The sequence below is a fragment of the Corvus brachyrhynchos genome, unplaced genomic scaffold (genome assembly GCF_000691975.1).
Source record: "Corvus brachyrhynchos isolate BGI_N302 unplaced genomic scaffold, ASM69197v1 scaffold26, whole genome shotgun sequence".
In the NCBI taxonomy this organism is placed as follows: Eukaryota; Metazoa; Chordata; class Aves; order Passeriformes; family Corvidae; genus Corvus; species Corvus brachyrhynchos.
In genome coordinates, this window is record NW_008239324.1 from 4422086 (window position 1) to 4437037 (window position 14952).

Consider the following 14952-nt stretch of genomic DNA (forward strand, 5'->3'; position numbering starts at 1 on the left):
TTCCTGCTGTTACATGTGGGTGCTGAATCTTTGGGCTACTTTAAAGCAGATAAGTCTCCTTTTGTACCTCTCCCCAGAGCTCAGCTGAGAGTGCAGAGGAGGCAGATAAAAGCAGGACAGGTCAGGATTCCTTCTCCAAACAGCAGTGCTGCTTTATGCCAATTTAGCTTTAGTGAGGTATTATTGAAGCATTTCCCTGGGCTAGTTTATTTCAGGGAGAGGTGAGCTGGGCCAGGTACCTCTGTCACTGCTGTGCTGGATTGCTTTCTGGAGTTAAGTATCATTAAATTCTGACCACTGGGAAAAATAGTAATTATCCCTCTAAATCTCGTACTCGTGTCTTCTCTGTGCAGTTTGTGCTCCAAAGCAACTTTAATCATCAAGCTGACAAGTGGAGATGACCCAAGAAAGATTTTGAGGTAATGTTACAGACTTCTTGTGGTGATTTCTTTGGCAAAGGTGGTGTCCTTTTTCTAGGGACAAGGCAGACAAAACCTCTTTATGCCCCTGGCTGCTGGCATGGAGATATTTTATATTAATAGCTGACATGTTTCCTTTGACTCACCTTCAGAGAAGAGCTTTCTCACATCACAGAGAATCCCACATCCCTTTTTCTCTTTGCTTCCCCACTGCCTGTTCCCCACCTGGGCACCTGTAGGTGTGCCTCCAGTCCCTGTCACAGGACAGGGTGCCACAAAAACCAGTGCCACCGTAGCATGCAGGAATGTTCTACCAGAACACCTCAACAGATGCTTTTGAAGTGTTCCCACAATTGTTTTTGGATACCCTTAAAGGTGTTTCAGGTTTTTGTGCCATCCTTCTTTCTCTGTGGGGTTAGGCTTTGATGCCTGAGATTTCTGGATCAGAAAGCCTGAAACGTGATGAACTAAGGCAGTTCTCATCCTTTCAGACTGGCAGAGTGCAACTTTCAGCCAGAGCACTCGGAAAAGCTGTTCTCACTCCTGGAAAAGTGCACTGGTCTGACAGAGTACACGTGAGTTAATGGCTCTTGGACCCGTTTGGGTGGGCTCGTTTGTCAGCTGTTCATTACAGTGAGCTTTGGTTCTAGGTCCTCAAATAACAACGTGACAGTCCAAGCTGCAGAAAGACTTTTGCATTCCCTGAGTAAAGATCTGGGGCTGCTGAAAATCAGGTACTGTTTCACTGTTCTTTTTTAGATACTGCTCTGAGGCTGGTCTGATCTTCTAAAATCTCCTTTCATCAAAACCAAAAGTGAACCATGTTTCTTCCAAAGGCGGGTAGCATTGGCCTGAGAAATTTCCATGGCTGACTCTGTTACTGGTATTTGGCTTTATCTCCTTGATTCCTACTGAGCCTTGTGTAGAGCTCTGGCCAGAAACTGTGCTGACTCTGTAGAGCACTGCCAGCCTTACAAAGAAGGGTGATAATTCTGGTGGACACATTCCTACTGCCAGAGCATCCTGCTCTTTACCTGGGTAGCAAATTCTCCACTCCTCTGCAGGGAAGCTGGGCTACTTCTGCCTGTTGCCAGTTTGCACCCTGTTTCCCATGCAGACATTACTCTGCTAAGCCAAGCAGCCTTGCCATGTATTGAGAGTGTGGAACACTCAGCTGACAGAGATGGATCCATGCATGTGAATAAAGCAGAGCTGCCTGCATTCTCCTTTGCAGCATAGAAGAGCCATGGGTGTGCAAAGAGAGAGTCATGAACCTTCTTGAGCTGGCTGTCCAGGTCTCTGGAAACATTACTGAGATCACGTAAGTGGCACCTCAGGTTCTGGTGTCTTTCAGATATTTTCTTTTAGCCTGATACTCTTAAGGAAATGGGACTGAAGCCAGCCCTGGATCTTCTGTTCTTTATTCGCTGTCTCCAGTGCATTTGTGAGCTATTAGTCCACTTGAAGCAATTTTAACCCAAACGGCTGGTGGGTAGAAGTGCTTAGAAGGTTTGTGGTCGCACAACTCAGAAGGTTTAATGGAAAGGAGACCATGTTCCTGGTTGCTCTTGGGAAAAAGGGGGCCAAGGTTAGGCTGGCTTTGGAGCTAGTTTAAACATTACAAACCTCTTCAGAGATGGATGATTAGCTTTCGTCTTCCAGCAGAGTCCTGTCCCATCTGGTCCTCCTGATTTTTCCTACAGAAAATAGTATTTTTTCTCCCTCAGGAGTTCACAGTTTTATGATGTTCTCTAATCTCTACCTTTTCAGGATATGTAAAGATAAAACCCTCTTCCAATTAGTCATAAGTTTCCCAAACTGCCTGGAGAAGGTAGAATCAGTCATTAGCAGGTGAGAAAGCAACTATTTATCATTATTTTCTGCGTGCTCAAAATTTCACTGTGGGATGAAAAATGTTTTCAGAGTGTCTAAGGCTCTGGTCTCCATGCGTTCAGTCTCAGAGTGCCTCTGTGCCACACATGTGGAAGAAATCTTCTGCTCGTGCATGTGTCCTTTGGGCTGCTCTTGTTCAGGCACATACTGGTCCTAAACATGTAAAAAAATCCACCTACCTTTCTGGGAGCAAATGGGAAACAGGAGCACTTTGAAAAACCTTAGGACATGTTGGCTTCTGCATGAGTGTGCAGAGAGAGCAGCAGCAGTGTCCTTTTGTGCAGCTGAAGGAAGAGGCAGCTCTTGTCCTGGGCAGTGGGGATGGGCTCTGTTTCTCTATGCTGAACAGTGACATAAATGGGACATGTCAGGAAAGCCCCAGGTGGGCACTTGAAAGCCCTGATCTGTCCCTAATTGTGTCCCTGGGGGGCACCAGATGCTGCAGTGGGCTCTGCTGATCCTCACTGACAGTTGTGTTGTGTGTTTGTATCCTGCAGACTGAGTCTGTACAAGCCAGAAATCAAGAACTCCTCCTTCTGCCAAAGGCTTTGTGAAAAATGTGCTCAGCTTCAGGAGCTGAGGTGAGTTGCCAGGCATTGTAAAGGATTTTCTGGGAGGGGAGTAGCTTGTCCTTGGGAGTGTAGCATACTGAACACACAGCAGGGCATGGGAGAGGCCAGTTCAAGGTCCCCGTCCCTGCCCTTTGGGTGCCCTACGTGGAATGTTTGAATGGAAAATAGAAAAAACCCATAGACCTGGTGGCTGCCTGGGGTATCCTTTGAAATCATCTAACTCTCCCTGTGCCCAGCTCCCATGGGACTTTGCCAAGTACCAGTGTTGTGTCACTCCTTCAATGTCCCAGCACTGCTGTGCTTTATCTGTGAGCCTGGCACAGAGCTTTAGCCACCCCTGGACATAGCCCAGACCTGTCATTCCCTCCTTGCAGATGGTCTCACGTGGAACTCCACGAGGATGAAGCAGAAATGCTAGTCAGGATTTTGCTACCCCTTCCAGAGCTGAAGATGTTTGGGTATGTCCAGCAGTGACCTTTTCCACATATTTATTATTTGCTCAATCCTGTGCCTCACACCATTCCTCTTAGTTCTGCACACAAGGGGCGTGGAAATCTCTCCAAACTTACTGGTCCCTGATGTCTGTGCTGTCTGGGATTTGGGATGGGGCATTTTGCCTGTCAGTGGAGTAATCTCCTCTTTCTCAGTGTGCTGAGACCTAATCTCCTCATTTGATCCTTGCTGTTTTGCAGGCTGACCTCTAGCAGTGTTACACCAACTGGAATCGATTATTTGATATCAAGCTTGCAGAATTGCCAGGCCATTGAAGAGCTCAAGTGAGTGTGCTGTTACCAGGCTGTCCAGGTCTTTCTAGAAGCTCTAGCTAAACTTCGGCCTCTCTTCTGCATGTACTGTGGACAGATGTACTTTTCCTGATGGCTGGAGGACTTCAGATAGGGAAGAAGCAACAATTCTTTTTTATTTGTAACAAACAGTGAGTGAGAGAGACAGAGATCAGTAGTCTGGGGCAGGGAATTCCATGGAGAATCAAATGTTTTGGTAGTTTTTTTTGCATGGATCTTGTTGTCTTGTGGTCACCTTGCTCCATGAGGGGCTGGGCTCTTGCTCAAACCTCAACAGAGGTTTGGGATTCTGCTGGTATTTTATCAGAATCCAGACAGGTTCATTAGAACTGTGTTACAGAAGAGAACTGAAAATTATTCACAGGGACTGGAATACACTTCCCTATCTTTCTCACCCTTGTTCCACCACGCTCTGTGCCAAGTGCTCACACGACTGTCCCCAGGTAGTTAATTGTGCCTTTGTTATTTCACCTCTCAGCCTGGAATCCATGAAACTCAGCAGTGCTGCCATCCCTGAGCTTGTCCTGGGGCTTTGTGAGATGCCATCCCTGAAAAGGCTTAGGTAAGTATGTGACTGCAGCTCAGCTCTGGCCTGGCTTGAGATGCTGAGTAGCAGGGGTTTAATGTCCCTTTTCCTGGGGCTGTTGTTTTCAGCTTGAACCACAACAGTATCGGTAATGATGGCTGCTCCAGACTCGCAGGAACCTTGAGGAATATGCACAACATGGAGGAAATCAAGTAAGTTTCTCCTTTCTTGCAAGGAGGTGACCATTAGTGCCAACATTTGGAGAGACCAAATGTGCCTATACACGGTGTTGTAACAAAAGCAGAGAGGTTGCAAAATGCTCGTGTATGAGATACCTTGGACTAGAGGAAATCAGAACTTGATGTTCAGAAAATGAAACTTTGGTCTTACACCACTCTGCTGCAGTCATGTAGAAAATGGATTAAACAGGATCTAAATCTTCCCTGGGATCCAGAATAGGACTAGAGACTCCCTTCTGTCTTGGGAAAGCCTCAGACCCAGAATTTGCCTGGTCTGCAAAGATCTGAATCTGAAGTCAACCCCAGGCTTGCTCTGCTTTCTCCCTCTCTCTCTTGCCAGATGCTGTCCATTCTCCACTGTAGCAATTTGGAAAATAATAACAACCTCTCTTCATCCTGTCTTGGTATTCTGGCTGAAGTAATTTCCCACCCATCAACAGGATCCAGTGATTTTAATTGTTCTTTGCAATTTTTTAAATTCCTCATTAACACCTATTAATTTTTTGTGAGATAGCTGAGACAAACAGCTCTTTGATTCTGCTGGCAAGGCCTGAGGTGTCATCCAACAAATGGGACACATTAAATAAGATCTTGTACTTTGCCTGGCATTTTCCTTTACAACACAACCTTCCTTCTCTTTAAAGTTTAAGCCACAACAAGATTGGAGATCCAGGCCTGATAAATCTTGCTGCTGTCCTGCTGGAAATGCAAAACCTGAAGAAAATCGAGTGAGTCCCTTTGTTTCGGCTCAGCTGTTTTGCTCATGGCCCTGGTTGGTGGGGAAGCCTGTGTGGGAATCCCTGTGCTGCCTTCTCTTAGACAATGTTCCACCTTCCAGCATTTTCAATGCACAATCCACCAAACCAATGGAAGGTGTTCCCTCTCCTGCCCTTCCTCTGTACAGCCAGGACTGGCCACGACTTTCTCTGCAGAGCAGAGACTCCCTGAGGATGAAGGTTATGGCTATGTCCTCGTGCTCCAGAGACATTTGCCAGCCCTCACCAGCTGCTCAAACATGGAGATCTCTGGCTCAGTTGTGCCCTGGAAAATAAATCTGCAGCCTGTGGGGAATCTTACAAGTCTCATACCCAAGCAGCACCTTTCCTTGGGGTGTGTAGGGTTCCCAGTGTGGTGGCCCCCTGTGTGTCCACACTGCTTTCTTTTACTAGTGGAAGTAGAGGTGAAATTGAGAATCTGTCAAAGCCAGGACATGGCTTCTAGGCAAGGCTCTCCGAGACATGGATTCAAACTGCTCCTTCTCCCAGGGAAAAGAAATTAGAGCATCCAGGCTCTTTGTTAGGCCCAGCTCTTGGAGTAAGCCTTGTACCTTTTTGAAATTAAAAACCTGGAAATGACTTGAAGCACAAAAAAGAAATTCCCAGTTCTGTCTGCGAGAGGGACAACTGCTCCTTCCCCCAGTACCTGCAGGGCCAGGAGTTACTCAGCACTTGACAAAAGAACCTAAAATTCCCCAGATCATTTCCCAGAGACCCAAGTCTCCCATCACAGCAGGCAAACAGTGAAATATCTTAAGCTGGTACATTCTGGTTCTCATTTAGTCACTGAGAGTCTCATGCTTCTTTTAGCCTTTCAGGGAATTGTCCTAGTCCTGCTGGAGGGGAAAAGCTGATGGAAGCTCTTGCCCATTGCAAGCACATCAAGGAGTTACTGTAAGTGTGTCATTTCCAGTGTCCCTTTGAGAAGATGGGCAAAAATCAAGGCATAGAAATCTGATATGGCTTCAATAAAGATAAGGTCCGTTTTACCACTGATTCTTGTGAGAGCAGGGTAAAAACTCTCTGCTACACACCACAGAAATGTGTGGTGCTGGGTGTGGAGGGTTTGGGGATTGGTTGCTGGATTGCCTTGAAGATTTCTAAGAACTGTACAGTCTGCATCAGTGGACTAATGGATTCAAGAGCTGAATCTGCAGGTTTATAGGGAGTGTCTCAGGCATAGAGCTGTTCAGTGCCTGTGTTGCCCAAGAAATCACCATTAATCTATGTGGCTGCAAAAATGGAGGAGAAGTGGACAGGTAAACGCTTTACATATTCAGATATATTGATGTTCTGTTCCAGACCAGTTTAAAGAATGAATGTGCCCTGCCATGTTAAATAAATAAAATTTAAAAATACCGAGTAAGAAAAAGTTACAGTTAAACTGAGCTGTCCATGTAACCATCAGATTACAGTGTGTGGACTAAGGGCACATATGAAAAAGTGCAATTTCACTTCAATTCCAGCTTAGGTAACTCAGTAAGAAAGGGAGACAAGCGTGCTCCAGAGAAGTACAGATCGATTTTACTTCCCTGTTTAACTTCTGCTGCAGGATTGAAAAACCTCATTGTTTCTTCCTCCCACCCTCAGAGTCCTTTGAATCAGGGACATTGGGTCCTTTCAGCACAGTCCCAGGCACATGTGGGTGAGGAATGGGGATCACACATCCATGTGGGTCACACACGGGTGAGGAATGAGGCTCTGGACTTCACTGCCAGTAACATTTCATTTCTGCTTCTTCCAGACTATCAAGGAATGGTTTTGGAGACAGGACAGCAGTGACACTTGCCCTCTGTCTGCCTCACATGACCAACCTGAAGATCCTGCAGTAAGTGCCAGCCTCTGCACCAGGAAGGCTGGATATCCTGGGGAATATGTGGATCGCTGAAGGAAGGAATGGGAAAAGGCACTGGTGTCTTGTTTAGAGAGCAATTTCAGTGTCCCAGGATTGAGAAGCCCTCCACAATTATTCTGCTGTAAAAGTCACATAAACCCTTCTTGCTTAATCTCTTGCAGCATTAGTTTTAGAGATGAACCAGGTAGTGACTATACAGTAAAATAAGCCTTAAAATTGTTTCTGAGTATGTTGGTTTCTGATGCCTCTGGTGGAATGTAAGCATAAAGATGAGCATCTTTTCTGGACCCTCACTTTTTTGTGCAGCCACCTCTGAGTCATTTCTTTTACCTGAACTCAGTGATATTGTATTTTTAAAATTTTTGTGGGAGTCTTTCCAGGACTCTAACATGTAGGACTTTCTTGTACTGTTTCATAGTAACAAAGCAAGGAATTGGTGAGCTAGAAGAGCTCACTGGGCTCAGTTAGCCTAGAGGTGTCTCTTCCAGCCTGTGTCTAAGACATCATCAAAAGATAACTTAGAAAAGGAATCTCACTGGTGGGAGACCACCTCTGGATAGGTTCTTGGCAAGTTAAATACGAGCTTTTGTTACAGCTTTATTCCAAAATAATCCTCCAATGCTTATGTTTCCTTTGTTAGCTTCCAGAACAATAACATCGGGCAGGCAGGAGGGCTGGAGCTGGCCAGAGCCCTGGTGGTGTGTGGGCTGCTGGAAGAGATAAGGTAGGACATGGCAGGTGCACTTGGGATGGTGCCAAACATATCACAGACTGGTTTGGGTTGGAAAGGACCTTTGATGATCATCTCATTCCAATCCCCCTGCCGTAGGCAGGGACGCTTTCTACTATCCCAGGCTGCTCCAAGCCCTGTCCAGCCTGGCCTTGGACCATTCCAGGGATGGGGCAGCCACAGCTTCTCTGGGCACCCTGTGCCAGGGCCTCACTACCCTTACCAGGAATAATATCCAATCTAACCCTGCCCTTTGTCAGCTTGAAGCCATTCTCTCTTGTCCTGTCTCTCCATGCCCTTGTTCAAAGTCTCTCTCCAGCTCCCTTCTAGCCCTTCTAGGTGCTGGAAGGTCGTCTTCTCACTCTCCCTTACTGTCATTTCCTCTCAAGTCACACCAGTCATTAACTCCAGTATAACTTTTTATTTCCAGTTTCACATGCAACACATGATGTGCTGCAGATCTGTCCTTTGATACAAGTATAACCCCGTGTTTCCATCTGCAAGCAATTCCCTGCTGCAAGGACTGAGGTTGTGAGTTACAGCAGGGCTGTCATTCCTACTGTACCAAGCAGTGAATTGACCTAAAATTGCTATGTACTGATCTGGCTCATCCCCGCTGTCTACACAGTCCTCACTTAGTCTGGGTGGTAGTTATTAACTTGCTAGTTCACATAATTACATTTTCATGGTGGCTTTTCTCTGACGGTACCTGCTTTTTCTGCACCACTCAAAGCTTTTCCATTACCCTTACAGTTTAGCAGAAAATCACCTTGGGGAACAGAGTATCCATGCCCTGTCTGAGGGGCTGCCATGCTTCAAACGCCTCCAGAAGATTGAGTGAGTACCGGGGCACTGAGGGCTGCTGGGCCAGAGCGTGGCAGGACGTGGTGCCACGTGGTGTTCCCCACGGTTCTGACACCAGCTCACCGTGCCCTCTGTTCTCTCCCTGCTGCTGCAGCTTGAAATTCTGTGGAATCACTGATGATGCTTCAAGATCACTCTCTCTTGGCTTCCGACAATGCCCTTCCATGGAGGAGATAATGTGAGTGTGGGGATGGATGGGGAGACACTTCAGCACACACAGGTCACTCTTGTTTTAATGTCTGCTCCTATTTGGAACTGCAGGGCACTTCTGACCCTGCTGAATACTTGTCAATATTTTACAAGTACTTAGTACACTAAGTACTTTTCGGTGGTAAATGTAGCAGTAATTAACTAATTGATGAAATACACTGCTAGAACATGTCATGGCATAAAGCTGTGTGCTCAGCAGTCATTTCCATCTTCCACATCTCATTCCCTGGGCGTGCAGGGCTCTGAGATAACCACAGTCCACAGACACACCCTAGTGTCTTATCATATATGGAAATATGTGGTGAAACGGAGGAAACTCCTCAAAATTAAGCTTGTAATCCAGGGGAATGTTTACCTGCCATGATAAGAAGGTGATTAGCTCTTGCAAACAGGCTAATCCATGAGGGGAAATGTCACAGTAGTGGCACTCACAATTGGGATTTCTTGTCTGCTTTAGACTGTCCTGGAATGCCCTTGGAGATGGAGGAGCCCGAGAGTTGGCCACTGCTCTCCCAGAGATGGCAAAGCTGAAGGTGTTAGAGTGAGTACAGCCCTGAGAAAAACCCTGGGAAGACTCATTTGTCTGTCATTGAGCCTTCAATCACGGGACTTCCGAAGAGGGGGATGTACATTAGGAACAGCAGGCAGGCTTCTGCAGTTTAACTTCTTGCTTAGCCTGCTCCATGATGCACCAAGGGCCAGCCCTGCCTGGCTGATACACTTGAAGTAGCACTGATTTTATTTAAGGTGATTACAGCATGGGACTATTCAGCTGTTTTCCACTCTGGATTTGTTTTGGATTTCAAAATTCTCTTTTGATTTTTAAAACAGCCTGGAGAAAAACCGCATTGGAGCCTGTGGGGCCAAAAAGCTCGCAGAGAAACTTGCCAAGTGCCCAGAAATTCAGTTCATAAGGTGAGCAGGTATCACAGAGCTCTATGGCTGGGTCTTGGCTCAGCAAGGAGAAGTCAGGGTGACCAGTCTGGGGACAGATGTGACCTATTCCCCTGCTGCCCTGGGTTAGCTGGCATGGAATAGGGTATTGCATGGAGTACAGACACAAGCCAAGCAAGCTGAGGGTTTTCTAGGACAGCTCCACCTCCCAAGAAAGTCCAGGGAAAAAAGGAACTGAAAATCTTGCTGGCTTTAAATGAGGCAAAAATGAAGAGCCAGTTGTGTCATGTCCCCATCAGGGAGTTGTTGCATTTGTTCTTAAAAGTTTTCTTTCTCTCGTTCCTCCTGGTTTCACTTCTGATGTACATTCCTGCCCTGTCCCACTCTCTCCTGGGATCCATATCTTCCAGATACTTGGGTACCATACTTAGTCCTACAGTAACACATTTGCTGTCCTTGCAGACTGTGGGACAATCCAGTGCCCAAGGGCCTCGCTGAGAGTTTGACAAGACAAGACTCAAGACTGTGTTTCTCCTTCAGCTAGAAAAGAAGACCCTTTGCCTAACTAGGAGTTACTCTCCGTCTCCCACTGCCCTCAAAACTGCACTGAAGAACCCAGGAGCTCAAAGTTCCTCCAACTGAATACTCTAACTATTGGGTCTTTCTTTGCTGCACTGAACCAAGTGTAGACACTGTGGTTTTTTGTTTGTGTTGGATTGGGTTTTTTTGTTGTTTGTTTTTGTTGGGGTTTTTTTTGTTTGTTTTGTTTCTTGATAGCTTTTATTGTACTGAAGAGCAAAATACTGTCAAGAGTACTTACTTTCCAGAAAGTTATCAGCAAATAGTGATAAGAATGCTTATGTACTACACACTATTTATTTATGTATTGCACTAGTGAAAAAGGGACACAATCACCTCCATCCAAGCTTCAACTGTGTTAAAAGTTAAATACTTAGTCTTTATTTTGAGGGAGGGGCAGTGAGTGACAGACCCAGAAAGAACAGGGGCCATGATTAAGTTCTCACATACGGTCACAAAAAAGCAGATATGAGTTTTTCTCAGAGCTGTGAGATTTTGGAGTCACCATCCCTGGAAGTGTTCAAAAAATGTGTGGATGTGGCACTTGGAGACATGGTTTAGTGATGAACATATTGATGCTGGGTTAAGGGTCTGATTCAATGATCTTAGAGATCTTTTCCAACCCTAACAATTCTATGATTGTATTATTCTAGGATGAGATGCATCTTCTCAGGCATCCAGAAAGCCAGCAGAGTATTTAATTATCCTTAATCAAGATTACAACACCTACAGGGTGTTGCAATAAAAGAATACACATCCTCCAGGAGAGGATGTAAAATTATTTACAAAATTGTCAATTGTTGGCATTGTTACAGATGAACTCCAACAGGCTGCTTGAAAATCATCTGTAACTGTGTGAAATTCCTCTATGATTTTTAGGAAAAAAATCACAGAATCACAGATGGACTTGGAAGGGACCTTAAAGACCTAGTTCCAAACCCCCTGCCATGGGCAGGGACACCTCACACTAGACCAGGTTTCTCAAATCCAGGTGGCCTTGAACACTTCCAGGGATGGGGCAGCCACAGCTTTTACTGGGAGAAGAAAAAAAAGGTAAGAAAAAAAAAATATTTGGTTTTGTTTTCTTCATAACAGCCTCTTTTTCACACAGAATTGCCTCAGTTTTCTGACAAAAACTTCAGGATGTTTGAAATTTCAAGTCATTGCCCAAAAAAGATCAATATTTATACTGTGGTAACAAGAAAACGCTGATACTGCCATAAATTTCAATGAGAAAATTGAAAGGACTGAGGTTGTAAAACAACTTGTAAGAAAACTGACTGCTCTGAGTGGGAGGAATGTGCTACTACTGATTATTTTCATGTGGGGTTTTGTAGAGCTTTGTGGGGTTTTTGGACTGGTTGCACTAACCTCTTTCAGGGGAAGCAAGGGGTCAATTATGAAACGTTATCCACATGAAAGATCCTTCAAGTCTCTACTATCCCCTGGACCCCAAAGCCTGTGTGTCGCTGGGTAGTGGATGCTGGACCTGTGGGAACTGCAGGGAGAAGAAGATCCCAAACACCGAGTTTGCTGCTCCTTAGAGGAGACAGACTGAAACTGCCCTTGGACCCGTGGAATTCTGGCTTGTGTCACAGGAGTGCAGCCACACTGTTCTCCTCTATTACCCACTGCTATAATGTTTTCTTTCCGTGTTTGTGCTGGAAATATTCGAGTCTTGTGGTGGATTTATTTATGGATTGTGTTTGCAGCAGTGTTTGCCTGGAGAGATGTAACTGATCTGATTTGGGCAGGGCAGGCATCTGGAATGAGCTGGAAATGCTGGTCCAGCAAACCTTTGGGCAAATGGTTGTGAACAGCTGGTGCTGGTTATTGCTGGGGGAGCCACTGTCCCTATTTAAAGATCGGCAGCATGCTCTGTGACATGATGACGTGGTGGTGTAAAAGTGGGACACATTTTGCAGAGACTACTGTGAACAGGATTTAAAAACAAAAACAAAGGGAAAAAGAGGTAGTGAAATTTGTCATGAGGACATAAGTCAATGGAGTAAGCAAGTACCTCAGATCTAAACACTGGCACTTAGGAAAAGCTTCACCAAATGTGGTGAATAGATATGAGGAGGAAATTCTTCCCTGTGAGGGTGGTGAAGCACTGGCACAGGCTGTCCAGAGAAGCTGTGGCTGTCCCATCCCTGGAAGTGTCCAAGGCCAGGTTGGATGGGACTTGGAGCAGCCTGGGATAGTGGAAGGTGTCACTGCCCATGGCAGGAAGTTGGAACGAGATGATCTTTAAGCTCCCCTCACACCCAAACTATTCTATGATAAATGAGATCTGAGATTCGCCCCCTGCAGTTCCCCTGATTCCTGAAGTCAGGAACTCTACCTCTGTACCGTGAGGTTTGCAGGGACATAACACAGCACGCTGCAGATTCTCTTGCAGCACTGCTCTTGAGATGTTAAAAGAGGGACTCTGAAATCCAACTGCACACCTGCATTTCTCAGGGTCTTCCCCAAATTCAGGATTCCAGTCTGACCTGAGAAAGTGGCCATCCAAACGGGAGCCAGGGAAGGGAACTTGCCGGAACAGCAATGTTTTCCAGAACACCAGGTGTCAGCAAAACCTCAAAAATGGGGAGTGGGTCTCTGTAATCCAGCGGTTCCGGATAAAAACAGGCTCTGTGCTGTATTTTGTGTGCACGGGTTGCATTTTTTTCAAAATCAGAGATTTGGACCGAGTTGTACATGGAGCACAACAACACAATCGGTCTGTGGCTCATTTCTTCCATGTCATGCCAAGGACTTCTGGGGCGTGCTTCCCATTTCCATTGTGCTTGCGATGTCCATGTTCCAGCTTGTGCTCATTTCTGAAAGTTTCTGAGGTGAACTTGGGGGCTTTGTCCAGTTTTGAGGGGTTAAATGAATCTTCTGGAATGCAGAAGACATGAGGCTATTAGGGATTGTGTGTGATGGCCGAACACCAAACCGATTGCCAACCACCTAATTACCGTGGGCCATTTTTAGAGCTGTTACTATTAGGTTTCTGATTTATCATGGTCCAAAAACGGAAATGCATCAGGACTCTCTGCACACCCCTATTGTTTCAGGCTGCCTGCAGTCTCTGGAAGACAATGTCTGAGCTAGTCAGTACTGGTTTCATACACAGAAGGGATTTTGCCCCCTGAGACCAGATCTTTAGAAAGAAATACTGTGCTGTAAATAAACACGCTGCTGGAGGGTGGGAGGGAGCCTGGATTTTGTGCTGGGAGCAGCTGGAGCCAGGCTGGGATGGGCTCCTGCACACGATGGTGGCAGCTCCAAAGAGCTGGAAATGCAGCAGCTGTTTCCCCTCTGCTAAAACCAGTTCCAGGTAGCCCTGAACCTGCTGTGACTTGGGACCATCGTACTGGCAGGAGAGAAAACACAGGAAAAACTTATCTGGGAGAAAACAGGCATGCTGGCATTTGTGAAATACCGTCTGCCTGTCCCTTTTCCCCTCAGAGTGACATTTTAAGCCTCAGGCAAGGAGGTAGGAGGGCAGGTCTGGCACAGACCCCACTTCTCCCACTGAATTCCTCTTTCAGGCACAACCTCATCCCTTTCTGTGATGGTTTCTGGCCAGGTTTACACAGAAAGAACGGGTTGCTCCTAAACACGAGGCTCAGCTTTTAGCTGGATGTTGGCTGTTGTGTTGCCTGAGCTGAGCAGGAGCACTGGTGACCCCTGAGCCTGTCCCGTGTCCACTGCTCCACTCCTGGGGCTGGGAGGGGAGTGGGGCTGGCAGAGGGAGCACCTTGTGTGTGCTAAAAACTTGGGGCCTTAAAATTCCTCTGCCTTCCACAGCTCAGGGTGAAGGAGAGGAAAGTATTCCAGCTGGCCAGGGGAATACGGGAGTTGCTTATTTGCCTATGATCTTTCTAAGCATGACCAGAGCCCATAGTAAAGAGCTCTGAACAAACACAGATGGTTTATTTAATCGGCAGCCTCAGAGGGAGGCTTTCAGCCTTATTACCCTATCTCTACACCAAAAACATCTCTATAAACATCCTGGACACCTGATGATGTGTCCACCAAGTGTCGCGTGAGGTTGCTAATGGCACGTTGGGGTCAAACCCCGGTGGTACCAGCCTCGAAGGGACCACACGCAGCTCCTTGGGGTGAGTAGGGTGATGGGTCAGTGTGACAGTGGCCAGCCCTGTGGCTTGGGTTCCCCTTCACGTCTGGGGTGTGCATTTGGGCCTGCTTGTTTTCCTTCTTTAACCAGCTTTTCCCCATGGGAAGTGGAATTGGGGGGACACGGTCCAGGCCTGAATGATTTTGGCACTGGGAAGCACCCACATTAGCTGGGCAGGGAGAACCCTGCTTACACCCAAACAGCACAAAACCCAATGGTTTTGCTTAAAAGTGATGGGTGTTGATCCAACAAAAGTTGTTTTCCTTGGATCTGAGTGCATAACACGGACAATAATTTTCTATATGTATTTTTTAGGCTGTTTTTAAGCTTTTTGCTTTTTTCTTTTTTTCCCCGAAGCAGCCAGCGAAGAAGTTTTGGGGTGGATCTCTTTCTCTTTTTTTTAAAATCCCAAACTGATGATGCTCGTTCCGGGAGGGGGGAGCCCGAGCACGGCCGCGCC

The 14952-nt window shown here is 46.3% G+C and overlaps 1 protein-coding gene across 2 annotated transcripts in view; it reads left to right on the forward strand.

The window, feature by feature from the left end:
* The window catches only part of NLRC5 (NLR family CARD domain containing 5), a 37092-nt gene extending 25040 nt beyond the window's left edge, over nucleotides 1–12052 (forward strand). For both annotated transcript variants that reach the window (XM_017740879.1, XM_017740880.1), the window contains 19 exons: nucleotides 354–419; nucleotides 911–994; nucleotides 1070–1153; nucleotides 1654–1740; nucleotides 2190–2270; nucleotides 2810–2893; nucleotides 3259–3342; nucleotides 3577–3660; nucleotides 4166–4249; nucleotides 4342–4425; nucleotides 5097–5180; nucleotides 6039–6122; nucleotides 6973–7056; nucleotides 7724–7807; nucleotides 8567–8650; nucleotides 8772–8855; nucleotides 9345–9428; nucleotides 9719–9802; nucleotides 10244–12052. In XM_017740879.1, the coding sequence (XP_017596368.1) occupies nucleotides 354–419; nucleotides 911–994; nucleotides 1070–1153; nucleotides 1654–1740; nucleotides 2190–2270; nucleotides 2810–2893; nucleotides 3259–3342; nucleotides 3577–3660; nucleotides 4166–4249; nucleotides 4342–4425; nucleotides 5097–5180; nucleotides 6039–6122; nucleotides 6973–7056; nucleotides 7724–7807; nucleotides 8567–8650; nucleotides 8772–8855; nucleotides 9345–9428; nucleotides 9719–9802; nucleotides 10244–10325 (1576 nt within the window). In that variant the 3' untranslated portion in view covers nucleotides 10326–12052. The remainder of the gene's footprint in view (nucleotides 1–353; nucleotides 420–910; nucleotides 995–1069; nucleotides 1154–1653; nucleotides 1741–2189; nucleotides 2271–2809; nucleotides 2894–3258; nucleotides 3343–3576; nucleotides 3661–4165; nucleotides 4250–4341; nucleotides 4426–5096; nucleotides 5181–6038; nucleotides 6123–6972; nucleotides 7057–7723; nucleotides 7808–8566; nucleotides 8651–8771; nucleotides 8856–9344; nucleotides 9429–9718; nucleotides 9803–10243) is intronic.
* The last annotated feature ends 2900 nt before the right edge of the window (nucleotides 12053–14952 follow it).